The sequence below is a fragment of the Neodiprion pinetum genome, chromosome 4, assembly GCF_021155775.2.
Source record: "Neodiprion pinetum isolate iyNeoPine1 chromosome 4, iyNeoPine1.2, whole genome shotgun sequence".
NCBI lineage: Eukaryota > Metazoa > Arthropoda > Insecta > Hymenoptera > Diprionidae > Neodiprion > Neodiprion pinetum.
In genome coordinates, this window is record NC_060235.2 from 43297876 (window position 1) to 43325212 (window position 27337).

The following is a 27337-nucleotide window of genomic DNA, read 5'->3' on the forward strand; positions in this document are numbered from 1 at the left end:
CGTATACAAATACATCCTAATATATAAACTCTGAAGCTTAGAGTCTTGTAATTGAAATCGGTTTAACTAAGCAGTAAAAGCTTTTCATGTTCAGCTCATCATTTTCATTACGACTGAACTGTTGTTAATGCCTAATTCGATGGAACATGCACCGAAGTATTTGGTGCGAGACATTGGGCACGTAATTGTTTAACATTGGCAAGTGAAAATTTAAACAAATTATGTATGAAAATTTCTTTCAAACCCTTACTGTTCTTAGAAAAAAAAACGACAATTAAGCACCTTGACTCAAGTTCAATTGGTCATGAAAAACTTCCAATATCTCCTCAGACCAGGCATACAAACTTACCTAAAAACTTTATCTAGCACAGATTTGGAAGATTCTTTTTACTTTTATTAGATAATATAATTTTACCAGAGACGTTTTGTGAGTGGTACAATTTTGTCCCATCAATCACTAAGAGATACCTTTCAACTCCGAGTCAAAATAAGATTAATCGAAATTACGTCCATTATTTTCCATCTATTTTGGAATGGAAAATAGAAAAACAAAAATTCTTCCCACCAATGCACACACTATATTGTATTGGACCGAAATTTCGGTGTCAGCGTTTCACGTACAACTTTGCATCACGATCTTGTTCGTACGGATTAGTTAACATGGATGTGAAATCCTACGTAGGGCAGTATTTTGCCTAGTTCTACCCGACAAGTTGCCAAGGAACATGTCAGGCGGCTTCTTTCTACATTTGGATACATGAAACGAACGGACGCGGGTCGAGTTTGCGGCCTGCGCGTAGCACGCAATGCTTCGGATCGACTCATTAAACAATCCCGCATACAACGCACAGGATGGTACGAACCTATAAGTTATACTTTGCAGACGTACCTTACATATTTATTTCGATTGTATTTTATTCATGCATCATAACCTTTTCTTCATCTCGTTCAATGATTATGCTGTGGCAATTATCTCGAAATTGTGACATTTTTTTCGAATACTGCTGTTCTACCGAAAACAAGAACAAAACTATGTAACTGCAGATATCTGAAAGCTCGTATCGTTCTGGTCAACATACAATAGAAATGCACAATATGTTTGATTACATTACAGTGTTACTTTAGTTTTTATGATTTATTTCGTACAAAGATATGCATGAAATTTGAGTCGATTGGACGTAGAACTACTCCACCGCACTTTCTATTCTCACCACACAATTTTCATTTCCAGTGTAGTACAGAACTCCGAAGGATATAACGAGTAAGATTATTATATTATTGCTTACGTAAATACCTATCTCGACAATACGAGATAAGGGAAAAATATACGACTTTCTATCATTTATACGCCGGCATTGTCAGATCTAACGATATAACGGACGAAGAGAAAAAATAAAATTGATCGCTTCTTCAAAAAATATTATGTCTATTTTCAGATCCGTTCAACCAATTGAATCATGCCAATTAAGCGCGTTTAAAGATTACATTATCATACAAAGACGAGAGACTCAGGGTTAATTTACTCGAATACTTGGATCATCCAAACTTTCATTAATCGCATAGGGGTTCAGGGTGACAGGGCTCATTAGTCGGAGTAAATCGATGAAGCCACGTCTACGCTCGAAAGATCGGTCAAACGAGACGGTCGTGCGACACGTCGGACGCCCCAGTTGACCAAGTGCGGGTTAGGATGGAAGGCTCATCGTGTAGTCCCTCTGCTTTCTACGAATTCGAGCCAGAAATCACCACCCGTCTATCAGGGATAAAGGGATGACAAAAATGCTTCGTATAATTCATGCACCCAAAATTCCAGTACCGTATCAATGAAAAATTTGTCCTCAGTCGAGATGTCACGTTACTCCATACTACCTAATTTGCACGTACGATGAAACCTGCACTAAAAATAAGAATCGCATTCGTTACCCTCGAGTGTTCGGCGACAGACCGCCGAGCTTACGTGTCCGTACACAATTTTCTGGTCCCATAAGCTGCTCGGAAACTCAGTCGGAGTCGGAGTCGTCAAACGTGTCGTTTTACCGTACACGACGGATGTAAAGAACGGGATGTTTGGCTAGGTTCAAACGAAAATACAGCGTCGGATGGGAGAAATAGTACCTAGACGTGGTATCGGAGGTCCCAGGCCGTCTTAAGCGTGCTGCAGAGTCTACGTACGCCGCGTACTTGGGCAGATCGATTCGGGGGTGTTTCTCTGACGGTCAAATAACGAAAGGGCAAACAAACGCGGACGAATGGGCTTTTTCCCTCGGTCGTAATTCAACGCATTCCGAGCCATATATGGGCCTCGACGAGCATGTGGTCTGGGATCTCGTCGCTGTGAAGCCGAACCTCGTCTTCCTCCGATACTCGTACATACTGCAGGCGCCAATGTATACGCGGTGGAACCGACGGTACGTAATTCTTCTTACAACGCTCGCACCGCAGGAACTGAATATTATCCTTGGTGATTGGTTTGGTGCGTTAAACTCTCGGCAGAGAAGAAGGTACATCTTTTACTCTTCATTGCATAACATCCGTCGCTGATAAATTAAGGGATTCTCAGCAGAAACTTGGAAGGAAGCTGAAAATGAAGCTTAAATAGCCCACGTCAAACGAAATATCACCCGAGGATCATCTCCGAGAGCTCGGTGGTGAGCGTGCGAACGGAACCGCACTCGATCAGGCGTGACATTAATGTTTAATTACAATTCGGCCTGTAACATAATACATATAACCTGTATCCTGACCCATTCAATTCCCTGTCGAAAGTATACTCGTGTTGATAGATGCTCGTCGTGGCTGATGAACCGCTTGTATTAAAAAAAACAACGTCGAAATTTATTTCAACTCCGAGTGATCGTGAGTAGACTCACAATTAGACGACTATACTATGTAAATAATTAGGAATTAGTACATACATAATAATATTTTAACCTCCTAGAAAAACTTTAAGCGTAATTAGCTAGGGTTAACGAACTATGATAGAACACTATAGTCTCATATAAACCCTGAGTAACAATGTAGATACCTACCAGATTATCTCTTTATAGTTAAATACTGGTGGGATTTCACTACCGACAAGTACGCAATTCGACGCGTTCAACTTTCGATCGTCACTGCAATCTTTCGTACGAAGCAACAAAATTTTACGCAAGTCGCATGTATATGAAGCATTCCACGTCAAATTAGCAGCCCATGTACCACATCTTCGATTTCGATCATTTTCTAGTACGAAGTTCTTACCCGCCCAAAAGGATCTCGAGAATTTTTCGACATTTTTTTAGCCACTGTTGGAATTTTTAAAAACTCGCAAAACCAATTCCACAAATGCCATTCTTGCGGATCTGAGAGAATTTACACTAATTCAGTGATCTGAAATGTAATTATTGAACACGACTTGATAATCGGATCTCAACATTTACTATCTTTTTCGTAAGTTTTTAATTTTTCTGTATCAGAATTTTTCCTCCTAATACACCTTGATTCAAGTAGATTCCGCAATCACAGTATTTTCATGATTTCGTGATATATTCAGAACGGGGAATACAAGAAAAAAAAACTCCAATTCCAACATGGAAGAATTAAAAATTTACAAAAAAATAGCAATATTGTGATTCCATTATCGTGTGGTGCTTAAAAATCACATTTCAAATCATAGAATCTGTGTGAATTGTTTCAGAGTGAGAAAAATGTCGTTTGCGGAATTGGTTTTTCGATTTATTTCAACTCTCGCTGTGGCTAAACAAATCTGATACAAATTCCGATACTCTTTTGAGTCGGTAAGAACATCATACTAAAAAATGATTAAATTCGACGGGGGTGAGATACATGGGCTATTAATTTGACGAGGAATACCCCATGTATACTGTGACACTGGTTTCACCCACGCAACTTAATGTTGACTAAATTCCAGACACCTTCTGAAACCGACCCCCCACCACGCCGTAATTATGTGCTTATCGATAGGAAGTGTTGGCCAAATCGGATTTCCAGTGCAAGAGAAAGTCTTAGGGTCGATATCTTCTTTCGTCCGCCATGCACACGTGACGATAATATTTTCGTGCAATCACAGTACAGCGTTGAACCTACGCGTATTTTAGCATCGTCTCTGATTTTTCGGTTCATTTGCATTTTGAATAGACAATTTCTTCGCACAATAAGAAACAAAAAAAAAATAAAATAAAAATCACTCTAGCACCGCCGACCTAAATGTGTGCATAGAGATAAGCATTAGCGCAATTGTGCAAGCGGCGAATCGACGACATTCCAGCGGCCGTAATCATCACCGATAAGCGACGGAATGATACGGCAGATATAAAATAAAAAAAAAAAAAAATGAGTGAAAAAAATGTGGGGAGTAAAATTCCGCTATCTCTGTATTATAACGAGCGCTAGGGTATAACGTTCCTCGGCTACGCTTACAGCAGCGGCGTCAACGACGATTCCAGGGACGCTGGGATGGCGGCGCGTGGCCGGCCGACCGGAGGCCCCCGGGAGGTCCCCAAAAAATCTTCTCCTCTGCATTCAAGATGCCACGATTCTGAGGTAGGTATACAGGATCGTTGACCCACTTCTGGCCTACTCACGTGTACTCCGACTCTTTCGAATCGCCTTACAAGCTCGTACCTACACACATAGGTATGCATACGCCGTCGTACAGCCCTTTTCCCCAACTCCCGCAGTCGCGAGAAACGGTCCCGATGTTCTCGCAGGTTGGGCGGCAGCCCTTCGAACAAGACCGTGATAAATAAATATCCCCCCCCCCCCCCCCCCCCTCCTCGCTGCATGGGTCACGCACCTTTATTCCGGGAGTATTTTTTGTTTTTCTTCCCCAAGAGGTTCCGGGGGTATTCAACGATCAAGCACGTTACGACTGCCCTAAAATCGAATGAAACCCCGCAAGGGACGTCGTTCGCGTTATAAATTGCGGGGGAACGAGCTTATAGTTGGCCTTTTCCTCGCTTGGTTTTGTGAACCATGAAAAACGAGGAAAGTGTATATAAAGCCTTTCTGACGGTTAACGGATTCAACATTTGGATTCTTACTCATGACATGGAGAAAATTTGCAAGTAAATGTTTTGCCTATCCTCGCTTATTTTCTCACTTTTCTCGATGTTTTATAGGATACCTTAATTCGTGGATGAATATTTATTTATAAACAGACTCGTGTGGCTGGAAACTTTTCAAAATAATCAACTCGGAATTTCTTTGCCGTGGAACGGTGGAGTTAAAAGCGAAGTAACTCCCAACGGCCAAAAAAAGACAGGCTCGATGCAATTAGACTTAGAAATTTAATTAATGATCAACACATTGTAGAAATTTTTCGTGTAGATTTCGTGTAGTTTCAAGTCCATACGGACTCGTACAAATTTCACTTGAACTTGTGCAAATTGTACTCAAGCTGACAAAAATTTATACTAATTTCACTCTGAATAACAGAATTTGCGCGAACTTTGTACGGTTTGGTAGAAACTTTGCACAGATGCTTGTTGACTCAAATTGAATACAGCAAATCGCCGGTTTTACACCAAAATGTGTAAAATTTTCCGCTAAATTTTCGACAGTGTACAGTAGTAGAGTAATTAAGGAAATGTACTGTATCCTCTACTTACTTCCGTCGAAAGTTACTTCAAGCTTTTGGCTCTGCTTATAATTAGTCAAAGTCTATCTCGATTCAACCGTCAAAATTCAATGCAAAATACCACATGAGCCCTCGCTCAATTCTTTTGCTAACAAACCGAAATTGACGTAACTTACCATGAGTAAGTTGAGGGTTCTGCGCACAGAAATAGAAGTTCTCGAAGTTCGATTTTTGAATAACTTACGCGCGGTATCGTAATCACCCGAAACTGCTGAAATAAAATATACCAAAACAGAGGGTGCTGAAGATAGCAGTTCAGTCATATCTACTTCACGAACAGCGGATCGTTTGTCGCGTGGGATTACGTGATTCTTTTTTTCTTCATCCTTTTATCATTTTCCCTTTCCACTTGTACATCAATCAAATGTCCCCTCGTCGCATGCAACTGCACTTACGTCGCGACGCATCGCCATTCTTCATACGGTACATATAAATACTAAACGCAGTCGCACAACTCAATATTTAACAGGAAAAAGAACGGTACTCGGTTCTTACGTTCGGCACGCTCTATTCTCTTGCTACTCTTACTCGCGGTAAGACAGTAGTAGGATTTTTTTTAACTTTGTCGAGGACACCCACATGGAAGGATCACCATCCCGATCCATACATTTCTCCGTTGCATATCTTCCCGATCGTAAGCCGGGACCGTAATGTTCGGATGGTATTAGTAGCCAAGCAAGTATATCTGTGAGGGTTCGGTGAATCTAACTCAAAAAGTATATGGTATGCTTACGTAGGTACATATATTATAGGCTCGAGTATACGACCTCGACTCCTAATCAAGTCACGCGGGGCGCTTGCAAGCGAAACGCATGAGATTTCAGACTCTAAACGCTCCAATCACCGTGTGCATCATAAATACTCGGTTCTCCCAGCACTTATACCAAGAACCCCCAACGTGAAAAACTGCAGCCTCTGATTACAGTCGATCTCACGAATTCCCGTTCTGGAAGAACATTTTTCGTTTTCGGATATGCTCGCTGTAATTTTGTGAAAGTAACATCGGTGACTACTTTTACTCATATTCCGACAAAGCGTGGTACGTACTACGTAAGTGTATGGCCACCTAAGACACGAACCAAGTGTTAGTCAATTGAAACCCGGGAATAAGAAACGCGGGAGCTCACTTGACGACAAACACACTTCGCGTAAGATAAATCTAGGCCAATACTACCCATCAAAGTGGAGTCAACGAACCAGTGGGAATTTAAATGGCGTCTTCCATGCATCTCTTGCAATCATGGAATGCAAGTTCACGAATTAAATTAGCAAGTTTTGCATAAATAAACATTTCTTCAGACACTATTTTAACGAATCGCGCTTACGTCGTTTGCATAACCACCTCTGCACGGTTTGGTCGATGTATAAATGGAAATCGTTGTCTGAGAATCCTACTTTGAAAGTTTCCCGTTAAAAGATACGCGAGAGAATTGAGTCATTCATATATAACCTAGTTTAGGTTGAAGTTTGGTGACATATTTCCCGTAATAGATTGACAGTTCGTTTCAACGAACCACAAATGACACACGCTTCCCAATCTTTCAATTAAGCCACAACTATATTTATTGCTTCTTTTCATCTACGTTGCACTATAATAATTAACGGCTGTGCTCCGAATCCGCTAATGTCAACGCGTCTCGACGAAGTTCACAGAACACGAACGCTGTTGTCGAAAAGAAAAAGCGTCGGGTGTAGTCACGAATGTTGCTTCTATCAATTTAGGTCATTTTTCCGTGCAAGCAAGTATCTGAGCTCGAAGAATTCAAAGTCTAATTGAATAATTAGGTGTGAGGACCTCCGACTCGCTTATTAGGCAACTGACCAGAGTCTTTGATGAAAAAGTATTACAATCATTCCCGCGTACGTATCAACAGTTTCGACAAGCACCACTTGCGACTTGTTAACCGAGGCGACTCGATAAAAGTTCGACAGTGAACGGCTGAAAATCTAGGACGTAATTTGATTCCACGTCTAAATTTAACGTATACCGCATCTTATGTTATAATCTAGAGATTTTACACAGTTTATGCAAATATTCGCAATCACTTTAATCATGGTTAAATAATCTTCGTTATGTTTGGTTATTCATCATCTCATCTGATGCGAATGTATCAAGCGAGTATTTTCACTCCTCTGCTTTATCGTCTTTCAAACTTACTGCCAAACGGTCATGACACCGAAGCCTAGCATGCAATGATCTTAAATTGAACAACGTTTCGCATTTCGCGCTGGATTATAAAAGGTAATTCGCCATATCCTGCCAAGGGAAATAATCGCTACTCGAGGAGCAAATTAAAACACTCGTGTGGGTAGCAAGAAATTGGTTCTCCACCACAACCTTAAAACTTTATGAACTATACGGGGCTAGATTAACAGGATGAAATTTTATGAATTTTTACGATTTCATTTGGCCCTTGCATTTTAAAAAAAAATTTCTGCTGCTTCCATCGATTTTTCTTCGCCTTTCCAAAGTTATCAATGTAAGGTAAATAAACTTACAGACTCGTCCGATTTCACGAGACACTTGATCTGGGTTTCTTTTTAGATAAGAAAAGTTCCGACATGATACGATATGTGACACATGTATCTATTGATTTGAAAAAAGAAAATGTATTCTTATTTATACATTTTTCACACCTCTCGCTGGCTGGTTTTATTATCAGTGCCAGTAACACAGACACCATCGGTATTTCGTGCACGTGCGAGGACACATTTAAACGTAATCTTCATATTCACCTATACATGTAACAAAAAAAAATAGTTGTATTCGTTTGGCGTGGGTATCTTATCTAGCTGCAGCGAGACGACGCGTAGGTATAACTTTATATAAGGGAGACTAGTGAGAAAGTTCTATACAATGCCCCAATGTGTATCAAAACCATTTTTAACAATTCCTATGATAACGAAGATTCACGGCTCGGCCGTTCTTCTTGTCGCCAGAGAAATGTTAATACATCTTGGAACATAACGAAAACTGTGTGGCTTGTAGCTTCTGATCGGTTTAACTGTGATTTCAGTAGGCGACAGGTAGGAGCCTGGATAATGCATATTTCCTGCGCAGGTTCAAATATTTTTCTTGAATTGAATTTGAATTGCAGCGGCCATTCAAGTTTATGGACCGAATAATCAAGGCAGCAATCTGAATATATTTTCAGAACAAATATTTTGAAAACGTATTGTTCGTACTAGTGAAAATAATAAGTCTTGATTTATTGGAGGGTGAATAAAGTTGAACAAGTTTATTCGTTCGACCGACCAATTTTGATCGTGATTTGCACCCGGTTCACCTATGTTGCCCATTCAGGAAGGCTCGTGAGTTTAATTAACTCTTTAATTCAAGCTGGAACGCTCAGCGTCCTACCTTTTTTTACAGCTTTTTATTTATTAAACTACTTTTTGGGTAACAACTGCCGAATTTTTTGGTTCCACTCGGTCCCACAAATATTTCTGAATCTAAGAAAATTCAAAATTTATTCATTTATAGCAATAATAGCACAAAAAGTCGTACCTTGTCACGAAAAAAAGCATTTTCTGCTAATCTACCTTACAAATTCGAATGCCAATTTTTGCACAACCTTAATAGACATCAAAAAGTTTGGCAAAGTTTTTCAAAATTTTTCTTTTTGTTGTTTTTGTCTGTCCGCCATTTTGAATTTTCTTATTTCGAATTTAGATTCGTAATAAGTGACCCCAAAAACCATGCAACATAAAGTTACATCAAAACCAAATAACTTTTTGTATTAACGTTCACCATATTGAATCGGCCATTTTGAATTTTCGAATGTCGAATTCAGATCCGTAATCAACGACCCCAAAAGCCCATGGATGCAAGATTTCAAGTGAATCGCATATCAGAAAAAATATATGCATCAAAGGGTTAATTTCAGTCAGTATTCACCCCGGAACGACATCTCAAACAGAGCTGAACAATGCAGACATACACTTTTAAAAACAGTTTTATCAGCTTAAAACCCGCTGTACAAACCCGCATTCTGCTTACGATACAGAATTAAAGGTTACAGATCTCCGACTTCTTATGGATTTTCTACGACCTAAGAACGTAGCTAATGCCCAACGTGTCTCATTGTCAGTTCTTCTCTTTTCTGTTCTGGCTTTCTCCAGCACTACGAAGAAGAAAGGAAGTCAAAACCATTGCTAATCCTTGATTGAAAACATCGTCCGTAATCCACCGGAGCCAAATTGTATTTTATTCCACAGATGAATATAGTGATGAGTTTACAAAATGATGGCCATTGAGCTACATTTAATTAGAAAATGTATTTCGAACAAAGTCTTACTCCTTGAACTGCGGTACGTATGATGTATTTACAGTGTTGATATTAATCGCGTGGGATTATCTCTGGCACGGATGCATCGCAGGATATCTGGAAGCGCGTTCACCCTCTCTTTTCTTTCCACGTTAATTCATTTTATCGTTTGTCTCCCGCGGGAGCATTACTAAACTAGTTAGTATAATTAGTGACGGATTAACACGTCAGTACCACTTCATCAATCACGAGATATAAGGCGGTCGATCTGGCTAAATACCGATCAGAAGAACGACTTTGCTTCCTTTTCTTCTAATCGATCAACGGATAGAAAGTGCCGCTTACTTGAAAGCACACGTGTCACAATGGGCTGATGAGAAAATTTTCCCATTGGCACGACTGCCCCTGATGAATAATATCGATTCTATCCGCAGCGTACCAAGACAAGAATTCCTGAGAAATTGGAATAATCTCGACATGCATCGCATCTAATGACCCATAATCTCATACGATTTTACTGCTTCACATAATTAGATCCCAAAAATTTTCATAATTCAGAACGCCTGGAATTTTATTTAAGGTATTCCAATTTTTCACCTTGAAGTTACAAGACTGCTGGCTTGATTCTACAAAACTGAAACAGTAAAAGTAATGGGACGAGAAAGAGTTGGACGAATGAACGTACGTAGCCGACGAGGAAAGGTGGAGGGAGCTGGTGCACTCGAGGGACTGGAGAGGCTATATATAGATACACCCTTCTCAGACACTGTGACTTAAGGAAAGGAAACCGAAGAACTGGATCAAAACAGTCTCCGAACTCTGGATGCTTTCTACATCGACCGTCAGATGTAGGCAGCCGCGTTAAATCGATGAATCCCAAATGCTGTTGAGTTTAATGCATCAATAAACTCAATGTTTAAGAAACCAACCATCTTAAACGGTCCTGAACAACAGAAAAAAATGGAGTCACTGGGAAGTCCAAAATCCAAAGCCTTCTTATCATCTTGGCAGGCACGGAAAAGTTTGCGACAAATCAAAGAGACACTTACACTGTGAGAAAAACTCGGTGTGAACTCTTACAGACGATAATTCGATATCTTAAAACTAACACTACTTGATACTGATCTATAAACAGTATCTGACGTTGAATTTCCGAATTGACCACAAAATTGGCCTATAATTGTGTAAATTAATCAATTTTCAAACCATCATTTTTTTACAATATAGAGAGTAAGGCGTCGGGCACAACCGCGGGTTTATCCATGCCCCTTGAACTTGAAAACTTGAGACCAATAGAACTAACGAGCAATCGTTTATTTTTGCCTGGACTCGCGACTGGATTGTACATTCATTTCGGTACTTGTACAATTTATTGTGAATAAAACTTTTCTGCTGATAGTTCAGCTTGCACTTGTAATTGATACATGAAAAAAATTTGTCTATTCTTCAAGAATAACCTATTCTTTTTTCATTGCAATAATTATATTATTAAATATAAATTTTTAATTAAGTACGCAAGGCATGCACACTGCATACTGCCCAACCGGCTAGTCACTGGTAAAGTTATGCAGAACATGTATAATCCAGACTGTAGGTAAGAATCTCGAAACCCTGTATACAGAATTATAAACGAACAAAAGCTTAGTTTACATTGCTGCGATATCAGGTTTCCCGTGTGTAGCATTACATGAAATACACAACCTGAGATGCTAATGTGTGCGTAATCCATTATATCATGAGTGTAAAACGTAAAAGAAGGTCCACCTTAAAGGTACATTTCCATCGTACAATATTTCAAGAACTTGTCTCCAGAGTCATATCAAGAACCGTAGACCTTACGAGTATACACTACGTCGGATGGGTTTTGGTTTCGAAAGGTTGACCTTATTCTTAAAGCGAGATAAGCGGCACGTTGCGCAAATAATATCCCTGAAGAAGCGTATCGTGGAAGTCCAGAGAAAACTATGATCAGCAAAGGTTTCTCCAGGGCGGGAGTTTGTACACCTTACCGCAAACCTAAGAGCCCGGAAACTTTGGTAGATATATATTCGAATGAGGGTAAATGGTAACATGGACTCATATTCTGCAAAGCCAAATCCTTGAAAGTCAGTCTAGGAAATTGGGCAATAATGATTTTTCCCTGATGTTCGGTTACATTAACGTTACTGACTTCAGCCTCGTGCATTTGAGCACCCCTGCATTGGACTCTCGTAATCCGTCATCTCGAGCGTCCATGGATCCATGGGTCGGATACCCATCTACCTATCTACCTATACGTAAATGCAGCTGTCTGGGTTCGGTCACTCCGTGGTTCGTATCTTTATCCGTTACCACACGACGTGCGACGCGACGGCTTTGTAAGCTGCAGTCCTCAAATCCGTACCTACGTACAGCACTGCGTAGGTTAGTGTTTCCACGTGGATACGGGTAACAGTAGGTATATACCCACGTTCGCATTTCGAGAGTTGGAATCGAGCGCCGAGGACGGAGACGTGCCGTTCGAAGCTGTGGGTGGTAGGTGCGTGGGGGAGAAGGGGCAGACTTCCGGTCGCTGAGGAAGTTCGTATTCGGGAACCGTTGCGGCATCGTGGCGGGCGAGCGCGCGATACCGACGCTATCGCGGCGTCGGTGACCAAGGACATAACGGCTTTACGACCACGCTACCTATCTCTCTGAGAGAGAGAGAATGAAACCCTCAGTGTCGTAATAATTACTTTCACGATTCTTACAAACCCTCATATTATTTAAAAGCCTTGACTTCCGCAAGAGATCCTGTTAATCAGATCAGATCAGATGTACTCACGTACCGGCATGAAAAATTGGGCGACGAAGACTCGGGCTAGGTCCACTAGCTGTGCAGTAGGAACGGAATTTCGTCAAGTTGTGAGGTTGAAATCGAACAGCACCCTCCACTACAATCAACGAACTGTCAATTAAGCATAACAAATGGCTCGTCGTTCTAATAATCAACTCAAAAGAGCCCGAAGTGAGTGAGTGAACTTTCATAGCCCCGCGAGTACCTAAGGGAACCAAACGGCGTGAAACATGGTGAATATAGACCTTCGAAATTCATCCCCAGCGACTCGCCAGATGGGATTTTGCCCTCATCGTTGACGTCCGAAACGGTGAGCGCATAATCATCAGAGATTGAAGAGTATCAAGATAGACAGCTGAGGGTGAGATGACAGAAATCGTTTTCCGTAGCTTTGGCATCAATACAGGGCTTTTCTGCTTCTGATACTCACTTGGGATAAAATCTACCGGATGTGAGACCTTCCGACACCAGCAAGGATCGAAATGCGAAGTTCACGTAACCGGTCACAGCAACGGTAAAAAATCAGGCGAATCTTGTGTGAAAGAGTGTTTTTAAATTGATATTTACGTGCCAATGAATTTGTAGAGAGACAATAATGCAAATGTGTTTGTAGTGAATACGTACCAATACGAGAGGGGTAGATTGGGTACGGATAAGTCAGCTTATTAAAATAGCTGAGGAAAGTGTCTATGAAGGGGTTTTAGCCAGCAGTACGTATTGTAGGTATGTACATACACCAAAGCTGTGCTCCGATACACACCCTTGATACATTAAAAGGCACGTGCCCCTGTCATAACACGGCATGGATTGTTTTCTGCGACCCTTTAAGTGCCATACCAACTGCGCGGCAAGGCAGGCGTCACGATGGTGGGCATCCATCGTAGCTGCATGCCCGTACACGGGCCTGAAACGCACAGTGCCACGCACGCACGCACGCATGCCACCTTACGGAAGCAGGGGAGCACAGAGGCATGTCCTGGCTATAAACATTTGCCCTATAACCGCGACCTCGGGCAAACGCTCATCAACCAGCTCTGTAATTCTCCCCTCAAACTTGAAGATCCCGCGTCAAGTGGATCTTTGAACCACTGCTCCTGTAAATCGAAATTGTTTGTGGTCGATTAAGGCGATGGTATACTTCCAATTGACCGATTAAACCCTCCGTACACAGTTTTCGAATTACTCGTCAACGGAAGGGTTGAATCAACTTTCCTTCTTACACTAGATCGTCATATACATGCTACTTCCAGCAAAAATATAGTACCTCACATTAGCACATCAAACAATCGTAAAAATTTATAAACCAAGTGCGATCCGCATTGAAAAGGCAACTTGACGCCAGGTAAGCGTGACTGTATACATAGCGTGCACTCGAATATCGTGTTCTTCATGACACAAGTTTACATTTTACGTGCATCTGATTACAAGACATTTTTTAGCCTCGCGCCGTATATCCACAAATTAGGTGGAAAGCACAACCTACGTGTAAAATTTTCGAAAGCGTATATGATTCGTGTCTATCTACTTATTCGCTTTTCCCTTAAATCGACATCTGACTATGAACATTTTCTCGAGACATGAGGAGCTAATATGCAGTTGTTACTGGAGTGACTTCAAGAGATTTTCTGTTTGCTTCCAACAAGTTTTCACATCGCAGCTCGTTCTGCCCCCCTAAAGAAACCACTTCGGGCGGTTACCTTTATTGGGTATATTTTTTTCTGTCTGCGCGCCGCAGCCTCAAGAGCGTGAAAAAGGGGTGTGCCTGCCGCGTCTCATCGTTCAAGCCTCGCGTCTTGCCTCTTGCGGCCCACGACCCTCATCTCGCTCCGGCGCACCCCGACACTTTGCTCTGCTTCCTTTCCCTGCGTGTCTCAGCCGCCTCCAGGAGTTATTAATAGGACCCGACAAGATATTTCTGGGACTCTCGCTACGAGGGCCATTTTCAATGTGGTGGCAGGAAATTATACTTGTTTCTTTTAATTTTATTAATTTATTTTTCATCCCTCATTCCGTTCCATCACTCTAGGCGCTTACTTAATTTCTGCAGGAAAGAACAATTAATGCAAGAATGGTTACCCCTTCTTCCAAGCGATTTTTATACATTGTACTATCCCGATACTCGTGTCAGTCGCGTCACTTGTCATTAACAAGCTGAATGACTTCACCGCTGATTTTGTATGGCCGAGCCATAATTAGCGTTTCCTCGTGGCGATTCGTCCAAAGTTTAATGACGCTACATACATATTTAATAAAACCACGATATTACGCAAGCTTATCGGTAAAGCGAATTTGACTAGTTTTTTTCACAAATTCTCAATTCATTGGTAGTCGAGAATCCATCACCGGAAGTGATAAGGATGACAACCAGATGATTTCATTTTCTGGTCAAAATCAGTTTCCAGTGAACAAAGATACCATACACAGGCATTTGTTACGTGGATGGATGGAGGTGCATGTGTACTCATCCCTCTCCAGACGATATTACACTCTCAAAAATAAATATATTTTATGTATTAAGCTGTCTGAAAATATCACCCTCACCCTACTCCTCTTTATTTGGCAATTCAATGCCGACCGCAGCTGATCGTGAGTAAGATTAATGGCGCTTGATACAACCGTGATCAGAATCGTGAACACCGATACTACTTGCACTTGCGTGTTCTCTTCGCAAACGAGCGAGCGAGTTTCTAACAGTCCGACGAATTCTGTGCGGTTGGTTGTCAGGCAAGTAGATAGGTAGGTGATAATATTGATAACCAGCTTACCGAATCACTGTTCTTTCTTCGTCCATCGAGTGACATTCTGTTACACCCAAACTACCAATCACCAAATAAACCTTCGTCTGATCCGATGTTGTTCTCTGTTATTTTGATTCATTTGACATTAATCCACAACCTTGGGTCGATGGACAGGTATACGTATGTCTATAAGTAGCCGTATCAAATCGGCTGACCCTGATTTTCAAACTTTTTCAATTTTCATTGTTGGGAACCTGTGCCAGCCTTGGAATATTTCATACTTTTTTGCAAACGCCTATTTGAAACTCGTTATTTCGTACATTCGATGATACGTCTAATCCGTACAAAAGTACGGCATTAGGAGAAGTAGTATTAGTAAAAACTCCGCCAGCCCATAAGTGGGAGGTGGCCGATTATTTGAAAAATCTTGACTTTGTGAAACAAAAAAAAAAGAAATACAAATTTATAATGACTTAGAGTGCTGAAAACCTTGAGGGCCATAAACATTGCCACTTTGGGCAAAAAAGAATTACTCACAGCAAATATTTCTGAAATTAGGGAAGGTATTTTGCAATTTACATTGCGAATACTGGTCGGCTCATTGTTAGCATACTTATAGCTTACGGGGCTGCGACATCGAATGTCATTGACAGGTTGTTACGTGTATCCTCGTGTTTATCAAAGATACTGTACCGTCATTTAACAGGAAAAGTATAAATATCGATGGATCATATAGCCGACCTGCAAGGTGCGCGCAATGCCTATAGATATACATGCTATGAATTCTATGTGCAGCAACGCCTTGCCTCATAACGGAGTAACCGAGCTGTACATGATTCAAAGTGACAGTGATTTTCCGATATCAAAAGTTATGGCACAGTACCAGTTCAGTCTGAAACGTCATAGTATAAGTATACTCACGTGAATACCGCCTTACTCCTCCGAAAGTACACTTTTCTAGGAGCACTCTCCAGTGAAGAGCCAAAGACTGTACGCGAGATGCAGAGTAAAACCGATGCGGCTCGTTGATAACAGTGGAGAAAAATAAATGTGGAAATAAAGAACAACAACAACAAGAAATTGTCACCAGCACACACTTTCCAGTACTCTTACGAAGGTACCGCGATTCAATACTCGATGGTAAGAGTCAAGTGCGGAGCACGAAGTTGGGCCCCGGGCCGCCATGCACTGAACGTGAACTCGCCTTCGACGTCGAATCTTCGCGCATGCTTTCATCGAGCGCATGGTCGCCACTGTTACAGGAAACCTCTGACGCCCCGCCATCGTCGAGGGAACAGGCGGCCTCCGATACCGACAAGCGTGTCAGGAAGAACCATACCGGCTGTAGAGATCATCGTGTCCTCTTACCAACCACTAGCAGGCCCCTTATGCTGCTTATCGTCGTGAAGTAAGGTACCGAGTAACGGTCGCTTTGACATGTCATATTTGTCAGGTGACCAGCAACATTTACGTGGCTTGCTTAATTCTACGTTTTGTCTTGAAATACTTATGCAATGTTAGATACTTGTACTTGTCACACAGTGACTGGGTTGGCTTATGCAGGGACATACGAGAGTTTACTTTCGCACCATTCATTTATACTTTAAGAGCTGAACGTCGGCTTATTGTTAGTTACTCATTGTATTTAAAAAATTATCCATCGCAATACTGTCACAACTTTACACAGCTACTTCAACCGGATACTTGATACTTCATATTTATTTATTATCGTTTTTCTTTTCTTAGTATCATCTCATGTCTTTGGTTTCGATTTCAAGACATGGTATAGTTTATTCGCTTTCCACATCTTTCGTAGTGAATGCAGAAGGATTTGTTACCTGAGAGATAAACTTCAAAGCCAACAGGAATTGCCATGTGATTTATAACACTGTCTCTCCACTACTCACAGAGATTCAAAACATCTTTTATATTTTTTCCTTTTTTGAGCTATCTTTCCACTTTATGGAGGTTTCTTCGGGTTGTTCTTTCGGCACGACAAAACCCATCAGAGCCGCCGAGTAATTGCCAATTCCAGGATCATCAAATACAACCTCATCGTCAACGATCCATCGACTGTACTGAACGATCGAGAACGTTTTAAAATTCAGAGTCTCTGCGATATCTTGGTCCACCTTGGATGTGAATATCCCAAAAATAATAGGTGATTTCAAGGATCTGCCAACGGAAATTGTAGCCTGCATCAGCGCCGCTACAACTCCTTTTCGTTCAAAAGATGGATGAATAGACAAAATATAGATCATTAAGTACTCCTCGATGTTCAGTGTCTTGTAAATCTCGACTTGCTTTACCAAGGTGTTCTTCAAATGCATAATCTTTGGGAGCACCTCACCTTTTAGAACCTGATGAAAACGTACATAACACAGTAATTTTGAGTAGAGAACATTCGGCATCAAATTTTAATGACACCAACCCACGAATCTACATACTTGGATTCGATTATAGGTCTCCGCCTTCTCACTCAAAGCGTTTATTCTCATGACCGCAACTCCGACTAGTCGACCAGTGCGTACGCTTAAAGCGCATATGCTTAAAGTATCTTTCATCCAAGTACGCGCCATTTCCAGAAACCTCGTGACAGAGCTGACCTCCTTGTTAAATTCGCATGACGCACACATTGGGTCCTCTTTGATGTAATGATGCTGTGAGTATGAATCATTGAACAATCTTATTATGCCCGTATCGATATCTGGACAATGCGTATGAAAGAGTTCCATAAAATAACGATTTCGCTATTCCAAAGCTGCCACCAATCACCTCGAGGTCAAGTAATGTCAGCTGCTACGATATCAGAACCACAAACTTTTATCAGATTGATGGCTTCTTCGTAACGCGTATCTTTCAGACTCTGAATCTCAAAGTCTGGCGTCATATCCCAGATTAGTGGCGCAAACATCCTGGCTCGAGCCAACATCATAGCTTCGTTTTGCGAGGGTTCGTTATCGTCCATCTTGATAGATCGAATTTACTCAGATTTAGCTAGCATGCCCCTTACCGTTTGTTAAAATTACTAATAATTTTGTACGAAATTGAGTTCTTAAGTTTGGGATCGATTATTTTTGAAGCAGACTTTCATGACATTTACGCGGGACAAAACTGAAGTAGTCTTCAGGCAATCCAATACATCGAAATGAATAAGCTTCGAACAACAAGTGACGGTATGTACGTATAACAAACAATTGGCAGAAGCACGAAGACTTTTCGACTATGCAAAGGGAAATAACCTAACTGAAAATCATTTGAACGTTCCAAATATGCAAGCAAATGACAAAACAACTAAATATGACCCTACCGCGGAATTGTTCCAATGCTCTTCAGATTATCTCGTCGATATGGAACGGAAGGAATCTTCTGTCAGCTCCCATCAGGCGAAAAATATCAGTGCTGCAATCATCTGGGGGCGAATGAGTATCGGTGTCAGATGTGTGGATCTGAAGAAGAACAGGTTCGACGAGGCGCTTGGGCTTATAAAAGTATTGTCCAGGCCATGGACTTCAATATCAGAGGACATTGGTTCACATACCAAATAAATATTTTTCCTAATATTCTTCCAGAAACAGTTCTTCCTCTTAGAGCCAATGTGTAAAGCGACCATACTAAGCAGAGATAATACGTCCGTACGGGCCTATCTTAACCTAATTGCTGTGTGGATGAAAGAGATGCGATGCATATGTGCAATACACGAAGGTAGTGGAAAGCTGGTTGGAATCGCAGTGGTGACTATCAACGGGAAAGCTGATCATTCAATGGACGCAAGTCGAATCTCTGTGAGACTTTGAGAGTACATAATAATTTTGGAACCTTTTGGAAATGTATGTAAATATAGATGTCTCAAGAGTCCTTCTTGAAAGGACCTGCTCGATAATTGCCACTCGTCTAGGTTTCAAACATAACCAACTTCGTAAAAACGTTATCAGCATGGTACTCAGAGTAATCCATGCGAAGTGGATCTCAGCGGCGGCGTGACCCAGCGATTCTTAGTGCGCGTTCCGAAATTAACCTGCAGCGCTCCCTAAGACATAAGCAGAGCTACTCACGAACTCGGCAGCGCAAAAGAGATAAAAGTTTGTTGACAGCACTGAGAGCTAATATCAGAACGCACCCTCAATAAGCGAGGGAGATAAGTTTGACTGTAACTTGTCAACCGGTCGATTCTAGGGAATTTGTTCTTGTCAGCGAAAGTTTGCTTCAGACAGCGAGCACTGATGTCAGACAATCAAAATTGAACAACTTGAATCGCGCACGCTACCAGCTGATCTTTTCGTGAAGAACTTTCGGTACATACATGTAAATATAATTAACAACATTGTTGACGCAAGTTTCTGTGCACCTCTGTGATTACTTGTGTTATTTAGTAAATTTTTACCCTACAATTCATCTTTCGAAGGACGAGCATCGTTTGCCTCAACATAAGATAGTCCTTGCAGGGGCAAAGTTGCCCAGAACTGCATTCTGTCTACTAGAAGATTGTAGGCCATATACAAATCTTGGGATCCTCCAATATGCAGATACTCAAGATTATGTGTCCGTACTGGCAGCCACTTGACGGGCACGGTTGGTGTTACTTCAGGTGTTGGATTTCTGTAAGTATTAAAAACCAGGTTATCTGATCAATTGGATTTAACTGATTATAATACTTGTCCACTATATGCTCACCCGAACTTGGCGAAATTAGCCCACAGCGTAGTCATGATATCGACGATCTTGAAGCTTTCTTCGCTCAAAGGAACATTTTTGAAAAGCTGCTCACCGACGGGGAACAAGTACTGGAGTTCGTCAGCGTGACTAACACCATAGTCTTGATCGGGATCCCCGAATATACTACTAAATGACACGTCGCCTTGATAAGCGAAATAGTAGTAGAAAACTGGCGAAGCCATAGTGTCAAGGTAATCTCTCACTGCATTATCCGCAGCTACGTTGAACCACGCGTCCGAATACAGCTGCGTCAAAGTTTCGCAATAGCAAAGGTACAATCTAAGACACCAGCCTTAATAGCATGTATCGGTCCTACCTTTACCGACCGACCAAACTCACCCTTTTTCCTCATATATAAAATCAATAAACAAACGGAAAGGGTTCGAATTTCGGGATATAGGTAACTTTCCTAAATTTCGCTATAAAAGAGCAATGCACCGTCGAAATTTAAACCTTTTCCGTTTGTTTGTTTATTTAATATAGGAAGAAAAAAGGGAGTTTGCTCGATCAGTAATGGTAGGACTGCTACATGCTCTTTACAAAAACATTAATTTCTTTGTTTAATTCAGTATACTTACATCTATTACGTTGTACCTGGTCGAGTTGTCAATTGGCAGATCACCGAGATAAAAGTCTCTTATTCTCTTTGCAACTTCCGAGTGATGCTCTTTTGGGCAATGATGCTGGTACATCAGTGTTATCGGGGCCCATTTTTCAAAATCTTCATCGAGCAACTTCGCCTGCTCCCCATCGTTTATTCCGTAGATTTCTTCATAAATATATTCAAACTTATGTTTTGTTCGTTAACGTATTGCATTAGCAACAATCAAAATGGTGTACTCACCGGGTACTTTGAGAGATCCTTCGTGGGACGTAATGCCAGTCATCCAAGGAACGTCAACTTGGTGGCCAAATTTCAAAGCTGTTGCTGGATCTTCGATCAAAAATGCTCCGGGATGAAGAGGTTCGACGACTGGACGGAACGGGATCATCGGACAGTATCCGAATTCCTGTTGACATAGTGCAAAAAAAAACCTGTTACGAATATCATTACACCAGCCATGTAGCATAACTTATGTGGATAGATCGCGCGGCGAGAAATCGATATTTACTCTCATTTCTACAGTCACGAGTATTGAAAATTATTTCTCAACGTTGGCACGGTGTTACGAATAGAAAATAAAATGAATGCATTTTGTAAAGATTTTCCGTACTGTATTAGCTCAGCATCATTTACGACGGAGTAGAAAAAAAGCTTACGCAACATGTATCCATTTCAGATTAATTCACAATATACAGCAATTACTTGCATACCTTGATCACTTTCAAATTACTCAGTGGGTCTGACACGAAGTATTCTAATATGCAGAATCGGTGAAGAAACGCACATGCGTTTTTCCCACTACAGACGACTTGCGTTCCAGCATTCATTGCTCTCCTGCTATACTTAATCCGATTGGACCTTTCATCGATTGATGAGGCAAGAAAAAATGTATGCTTTTTACGCAGTGCGACTTGTGACTTACGTCGTTAGCAAAGGATTATATCGATCCGCAAAGAGATTAATGACATATTTGCTTTATTTGCTATCCGCTCCAGAGTTTAACCACAGCTACCATAATCTGGGACATTCTGCTTCGCTTCGCCTATCTGGATTCAAAAAGTCGAATAAAACTGCGGAATGCTTGCTTATTCTTCGTGCCTACTCTGTAGTCCCTAGGTATTGTTTTCTAAATAATTTGTGATTTGTGTTGCCAGTCTAATTATCATACCTTTCAAATTCTTGTTTTTATACCGTTCAGCCACCACTTAAAAGAATGCTTTAGTTAGTATTCACCAAGAGGGTAAAATTTTACTTTTTTTCGTCATTATCACAGCCTACGCAACACTGAAGCGAAAACGATGCAGTCAGCCCAATTCTACATACAATTCTGAAAAGACGTATCCAAAAACTTTTTTGGTATATGCGAGAATAAAGCCAGGAAATCTTACACAATCAGTGGTAATTAAATTACAGGAATACATTAGCCGTCGTTTAACGGCAAAAAAAAAGTCTTCGGACATTCATGTTCATCATTGCATGAAAAATTACGCTAACTGCGGCGGCATTTTCACATCACCGCTGCTTAGGCTTTAATGATAGTCGAGAAGAATGATATTTTACTCAGACGGTAAAGAGCGACTATAGCATCCTATTAGCTCTTACAGTGCTTACCTGAAAATCGCGATCCGTAGCTGTGATATCGACAGCATCTTTTGTACGCAGGCATTCGATAAGTTGGGCGGTATCATCCTGGGTGCAGTCCACAAGCTGCCCGAGGCGCCGCGTCTGTCTGATGGCGAGCCCTGGCCTTGTCAATACCCATGGACAAATGGCTGTACCGCTCTCAGAGATACCGCGATGGAACAAACCTGATTTGAATACCTTGCTTTATATCGTACCTCCAAATTGTAACAATCAATTATCAAGATCTTATGAGGCTCAAACATAGAGTTCTACGCCAGCATGGCGTATACATTCATAGCCTTCATACCGATGTATACGAATCTCTTATTAACAAGTGTTTGCGAAATCAGATGGTGAGAAAATACCAAAAAAAGATTAATGCAGAATATTATATCTTTACCAGATCTTAAAGAAATTGAATTGCTTATTGCAGTGTACGATTAGATCTTGAATGAGATGTGAAAGTACGTAGATCTAATTGACGCTGCGAATATAACATTTTATTACATTATTGAGGTGAATCTACCGTCAAGTAGAACGACTATTTCCTAAGCCTGTTTATATGTAATATAATTATACGACAGTATTATATGCAATTACAGTCAGGCATGCTTGACATCTGAAATATGTGTGTTCATACTCACAATCAGACAAGCGGTGTATCGTTGCCTATTTTATAGCCTATCTTTATCCCCTTCTAGAATATACGCACTACACAATTACGACCAGGTCGTTAAATCACTTAGTACCTGTTGATTTAGCGCAAATAAATATCTAGTGTGATTATTAATTTGATCTAATGGAAGGTGAAATTTACAGAAATGAATATCGCTGGGCTAGATTTTCAATTATTCATTTCGTGTGACAAGTGTAAGCCTACAAAAGTCGCGGCATGCCCGAAATCCGGCGAAGCTCAGCAAGCCTACAAAGTGAACCGACGAGTAGTTTCTGCTTTTCGATTACTTGGAATTGGTTTGGATGGAATTGAAAAGTTTTGCCGAAATCTATTTACAAAAACTCTATGACGCAATTCTTACAAACATCAACCTGGCGGCAAAAGCTATATACGCATTTTTAATGAAAATTGCTTTCAAAGCATTGCAACTTGGCGATTTAAAAAAAAAAAAAGCAGATTTTTCAATTTCTAATTGCATATGAATCTAGTTGGCAAAATCATGTACGTGACCGAGCCATGCGGCGGCTACATCGCTTTGTTTAAATAACAATAACTGCATTGTTTGTGTATATTTTTCGATAAATAAAAATCTGTAACATGTCAAGACTATGCATACTAATTGTGTGCTAACGCTCGACCTTATCATTCCAACACCCGAGTTAAAAATGAAAAATTGAAAATCGACCTGTTTCTGGGACGCCAAGGGTATGTAAGCGACCTTATAAGCGATTCAACGACCTGATCGTAATAAATATGTACGGGCCGACTAGCTTTTTCTGACATTAGCGTCAATCGCATCGCCCAGTTATGTACTTCACTTATCATCTTCATTTTCTAATAGAAGTATATGGATATGCAAGTGAATGCCGAGAAATGAAGGTAGGCGCAGGAGGGAATGGAAATATGTATATGCATATGCAATATTCAAAAAAGCTGCGCTGCGTGTTCGTTAGTCATGAGGATTATCTCTTCGACAGAAATTCAATAGGATTTAAAAAATATTTCACCTCTGTCAGGCTCTAACCAAGTTAAATGATCCGAAACAGGGATCCCTCACTTTGCATCCACAGGATACAACATACCTTTGGAGAGAGGGCTCATCATATGGAAATTCACGCTAGCACCGCCAGCGCTTTCACCAAAAATGGTCACCCTGTTGGTATCACCACCGAAGGCAGCGATATTTTCTTGAATCCATCGCAGTGCTTGGTTCTGATCTTTCAGTCCGTTATTGCCAGGGGACGCCATGTCTTCCGTGCTCAAGAACCCTAATGGGCCGAGTCTGCAAGAAAAAAAAAATGATCAAATCACTATAATATAGGCATTTTAGTTTTCTGCAACTCATAGCATTGACAGAGAATTCATTGAGTAATCTGTACGTCAGCGAGTAATTTTCTAGATGTAACGATTTAATAGGTACTCATCCGTTGTCGATCCTTGAAACATTTTTCTGCTTAGTCACGTATAATAAGCATCACGCTAGCATACAATGTCAAGTTTTCGAAGACAACGATAGAGAGGAATTATTGAGATTCTTTCAAATGGGGATTGAATTTAAAATTAGAAATTACGATTCGGAATCAAGGCTCACCTGAAGTTCATGGTGACGAGAATGACATCATGATCAAGGAGAAACTTGGCGTTGTAAAACTCGGAGTGACCAGCTCCCGCGATCCAGCCGCCCCCGTGGAACCACACAAGAACCGGCAGAGCTGGATGCGGATTATCGAGGTTACCCGGACCAGAAATTGGTAACTTCGGAGTATAGACATTCAAATATAGGCAGTCCTCGTTCCCGACAATCTCTTCCTGATGAATATAGATGTTTCGCTGTACACAGATTTCCGCATCTTCTTTGGCTGACCGAACACCGTCCCAACCGACTGTTGACCTTGGAGCCTACCAACATTAATTAGATCTATCCAAATTATGGACTTGCAAGGTTATATCCTTAAGAGTATAAATTATTCCATACTTTCATACCAGTACTGAAAATCAATAACGTACACATCAAATAAATTAAATGCAAATCACTCATTCGCATCAAAATTTCGTAAGCCGAAGTATCATTGTTGACAGCTGCCCTTGACGATACGCGGTATACATTTTTTCAACGCCAAGTAGACCTTTTGGTTTTAGTTACACTACTTTTTCTGTTTCTATAGATGGAGCTAATATTTAAGAGCTTCGGAGCCTCTTCGAATCTTTAGCTCAACGGCGTAGTAACGGTAAATTACTGGGAACTTTCACCACCGTCATTCTATCACATGCTAATGATGATCGGTAGGTATTTTTATCCTAGTATAGAACACTAGAGTCAAATTACTGCTTAGAATTTTCAAGTAGAAGCGTCGATCTGTAATTTAGAATTGTGTTCGGAGCATTCGAGGAAAGTTGAAATAAAAAAATCTCATATGACAATAATGATGTCCCGTTTATGTCCTGGACTTCATAATTTTATCTCATAGGGCAATAAATTTGCAAATATTTTAGACTCTTTATGGTTCCATTGTCTTGTCAGTAGGTTTAGGCAATGATAATAGGCGATTCGGGGGGTTGAAGTGCGTTTTTATAAATGCGTCTCTTGATTTTGTGGAATTCGTAAAAGATTCAGACACACAAATCGCGGAACCGAGAGTATTATTGACCAGTTATCATACGGATAGTATATTTCAACGTAAACGTGTCATGTTCCTCGTATTAGCATACTAGTTCTCTCGAGGTATCTTAATAATCGCACGTGGAAATTATAGTATATTTACGTATACCGCGTGCAGAACTTTGAATCGCGTGCCTAACTTATACAGCCAGAGCCAGATGAAAAAGTGCTTAGAATCACAGTCAGGGAAATTTTGGCAACTTTACGAACTTGGTGCCAGCGAGATTTTTTAATAATTTACTTATTCCGAAGTAATCTGCACATCACGCGTAGAGTCTGAAACTCAGAAGATGCGGTCAACCCGTTATAGGTAGAGCTTGATTAACTGAATTTATAATGCGCTAAAACTAAATATTCACATAACCGGTTTTGTGCCACACTTGAGATTGAAATGAACGAGAAAAAAATTATATCTTCGCAGCAATACCTTACATCATTCCTGAGAACTTGCAACGAGGTAACGCACGGCAATTTACAATTTTCAACACCGTTCTCACATTTCCTATTCACTAAGTAATAATCGGTATAACCTACTTTAAACTGTGAACAGATTTCACTCACTTCATTAACGTGGAAGAATTCAACTGACGAGTTCTAAATTATATGGTTGACGAACACTTTTAACCTACGTATGCGGTAGGAATATATAATGAAATTCTGATATACCTGAAATCTAAGTTCTCCGATTGGGGGAAGAGCGTAAGGGATTCCCTTGAATCCAACGTATTCTCGCCCCTTTCTCGTTTTCATCAAAACACCCACGAGTGTGCCGTTTTTTATTTTCACTGACGGGTCGACGTTATTCACAGAGTTTCCTTGTACTGCGATGACGAAACAACAGATTACACCAAACGTTGCAAATGCACCTCTCATTTTGATTACAAATCTTCTATTGATTCTTCGTTTCCCTTGACCACCACCCACGCTCAGAGGTAAAATACGCTGTTATGAACCACAAATCGGCAATTTAACGAAAATTAAACCCACGTGAACCAATTTAATTCTAATACCAGCACCGAGAATTTTGTCAGTACGTATTTTCACCGACCAACTGATCGTGAGCTGCCCGTTTCAGTGAATGAATGCAAACAACTTGCTTATACAATATGCTACGCATGATAAGATAAATACAAGACTATATGTTTCCACCTCTCGAACGGTGAAGTAAGGAGTGGTGGAACACCAGACCACGAGAAAAGAGAGAGGGAACCTACTGACGGAATTTATTAAATAAACTTGTATGAAGGACAGGCCGTTACAGTCATAGAGAACTTCCCAATAAAGTTCCCAACTTTATGATACAGATAATGTGAGCAGCGGTGAATCAAAAATTATACGAGAAGCCAAATTGACTGCTTATTTTTGGTATTTAGTCTTGAGCCGGCAAGGGGATATGCCGTACAAGTACGAAGGCTTAGCCACTCTTCTGTGAAATCGTACATAGAGTGAGCAGAAACTAATAGTTTCAGAATCTTTTCATTTCACATGCTGTTTAATCTGGGATTACAGATTATTCAGATATTACCTAACGTATTAAGATCGTTGAAATTAGAACGGTTGCCTTGCCTTCAACCGTACGTAGTTCTGTGGCCGGTAACGC

At 40.7% G+C, this 27337-nt stretch overlaps 3 protein-coding genes and 1 long non-coding RNA gene across 5 annotated transcripts in view; all 4 read right to left on the minus strand.

Moving 5' to 3' along the window:
- LOC124216142 (amyloid beta A4 precursor protein-binding family B member 1-interacting protein) overlaps nt 1-16679 on the minus strand; it is a 79073-nt gene extending 62394 nt beyond the window's left edge. The window contains exon 1 of the mRNA XM_046620313.2: nt 16381-16679. The gene's annotated coding sequence lies outside the window, so the exon portion shown is untranslated. The remainder of the gene's footprint in view (nt 1-16380) is intronic.
- Nucleotides 12051-13846, minus strand: LOC138190832 (uncharacterized). The gene is made up of 3 exons (XR_011176931.1): nt 12714-13846; nt 12356-12578; nt 12051-12289 (listed from the first exon to the last, which is right to left on the minus strand). It is a non-coding gene; the product is annotated as an uncharacterized lncRNA (long non-coding RNA).
- Nucleotides 16680-17052: 373 nt separating the features above from the next.
- On the minus strand, nt 17053-19574 carry LOC124216304 (arylalkylamine N-acetyltransferase-like 2). Of its 2 annotated transcripts, XM_046620646.2 has the most exons (3): nt 18770-19574; nt 17907-18119; nt 17053-17819 (listed from the first exon to the last, which is right to left on the minus strand). In XM_046620646.2, exons 2-3 carry the CDS (start codon nt 18093-18095, stop codon nt 17385-17387), a joined length of 624 nt encoding a protein of 207 aa, XP_046476602.1. In that variant the 5' UTR covers nt 18096-18119; nt 18770-19574; the 3' UTR covers nt 17053-17384. The 2 variants fall into 2 exon arrangements, with proteins under 2 accessions (XP_046476602.1, XP_046476601.1); XM_046620645.2 differs by having other exon boundaries at nt 17054-17819; nt 17907-19574.
- Nucleotides 19575-19796: 222 nt separating this feature from the next.
- Nucleotides 19797-26840, minus strand: LOC124216303 (venom carboxylesterase-6). The gene is made up of 8 exons (XM_046620644.2): nt 26404-26840; nt 24670-24977; nt 24161-24360; nt 22391-22587; nt 21020-21185; nt 20754-20944; nt 20134-20420; nt 19797-20058 (listed from the first exon to the last, which is right to left on the minus strand). Exons 1-8 carry the CDS (start codon nt 26608-26610, stop codon nt 19845-19847), a joined length of 1770 nt encoding a protein of 589 aa, XP_046476600.1. The 5' UTR covers nt 26611-26840; the 3' UTR covers nt 19797-19844.
- Between the last annotated feature and the right edge of the window lie 497 nt (nt 26841-27337).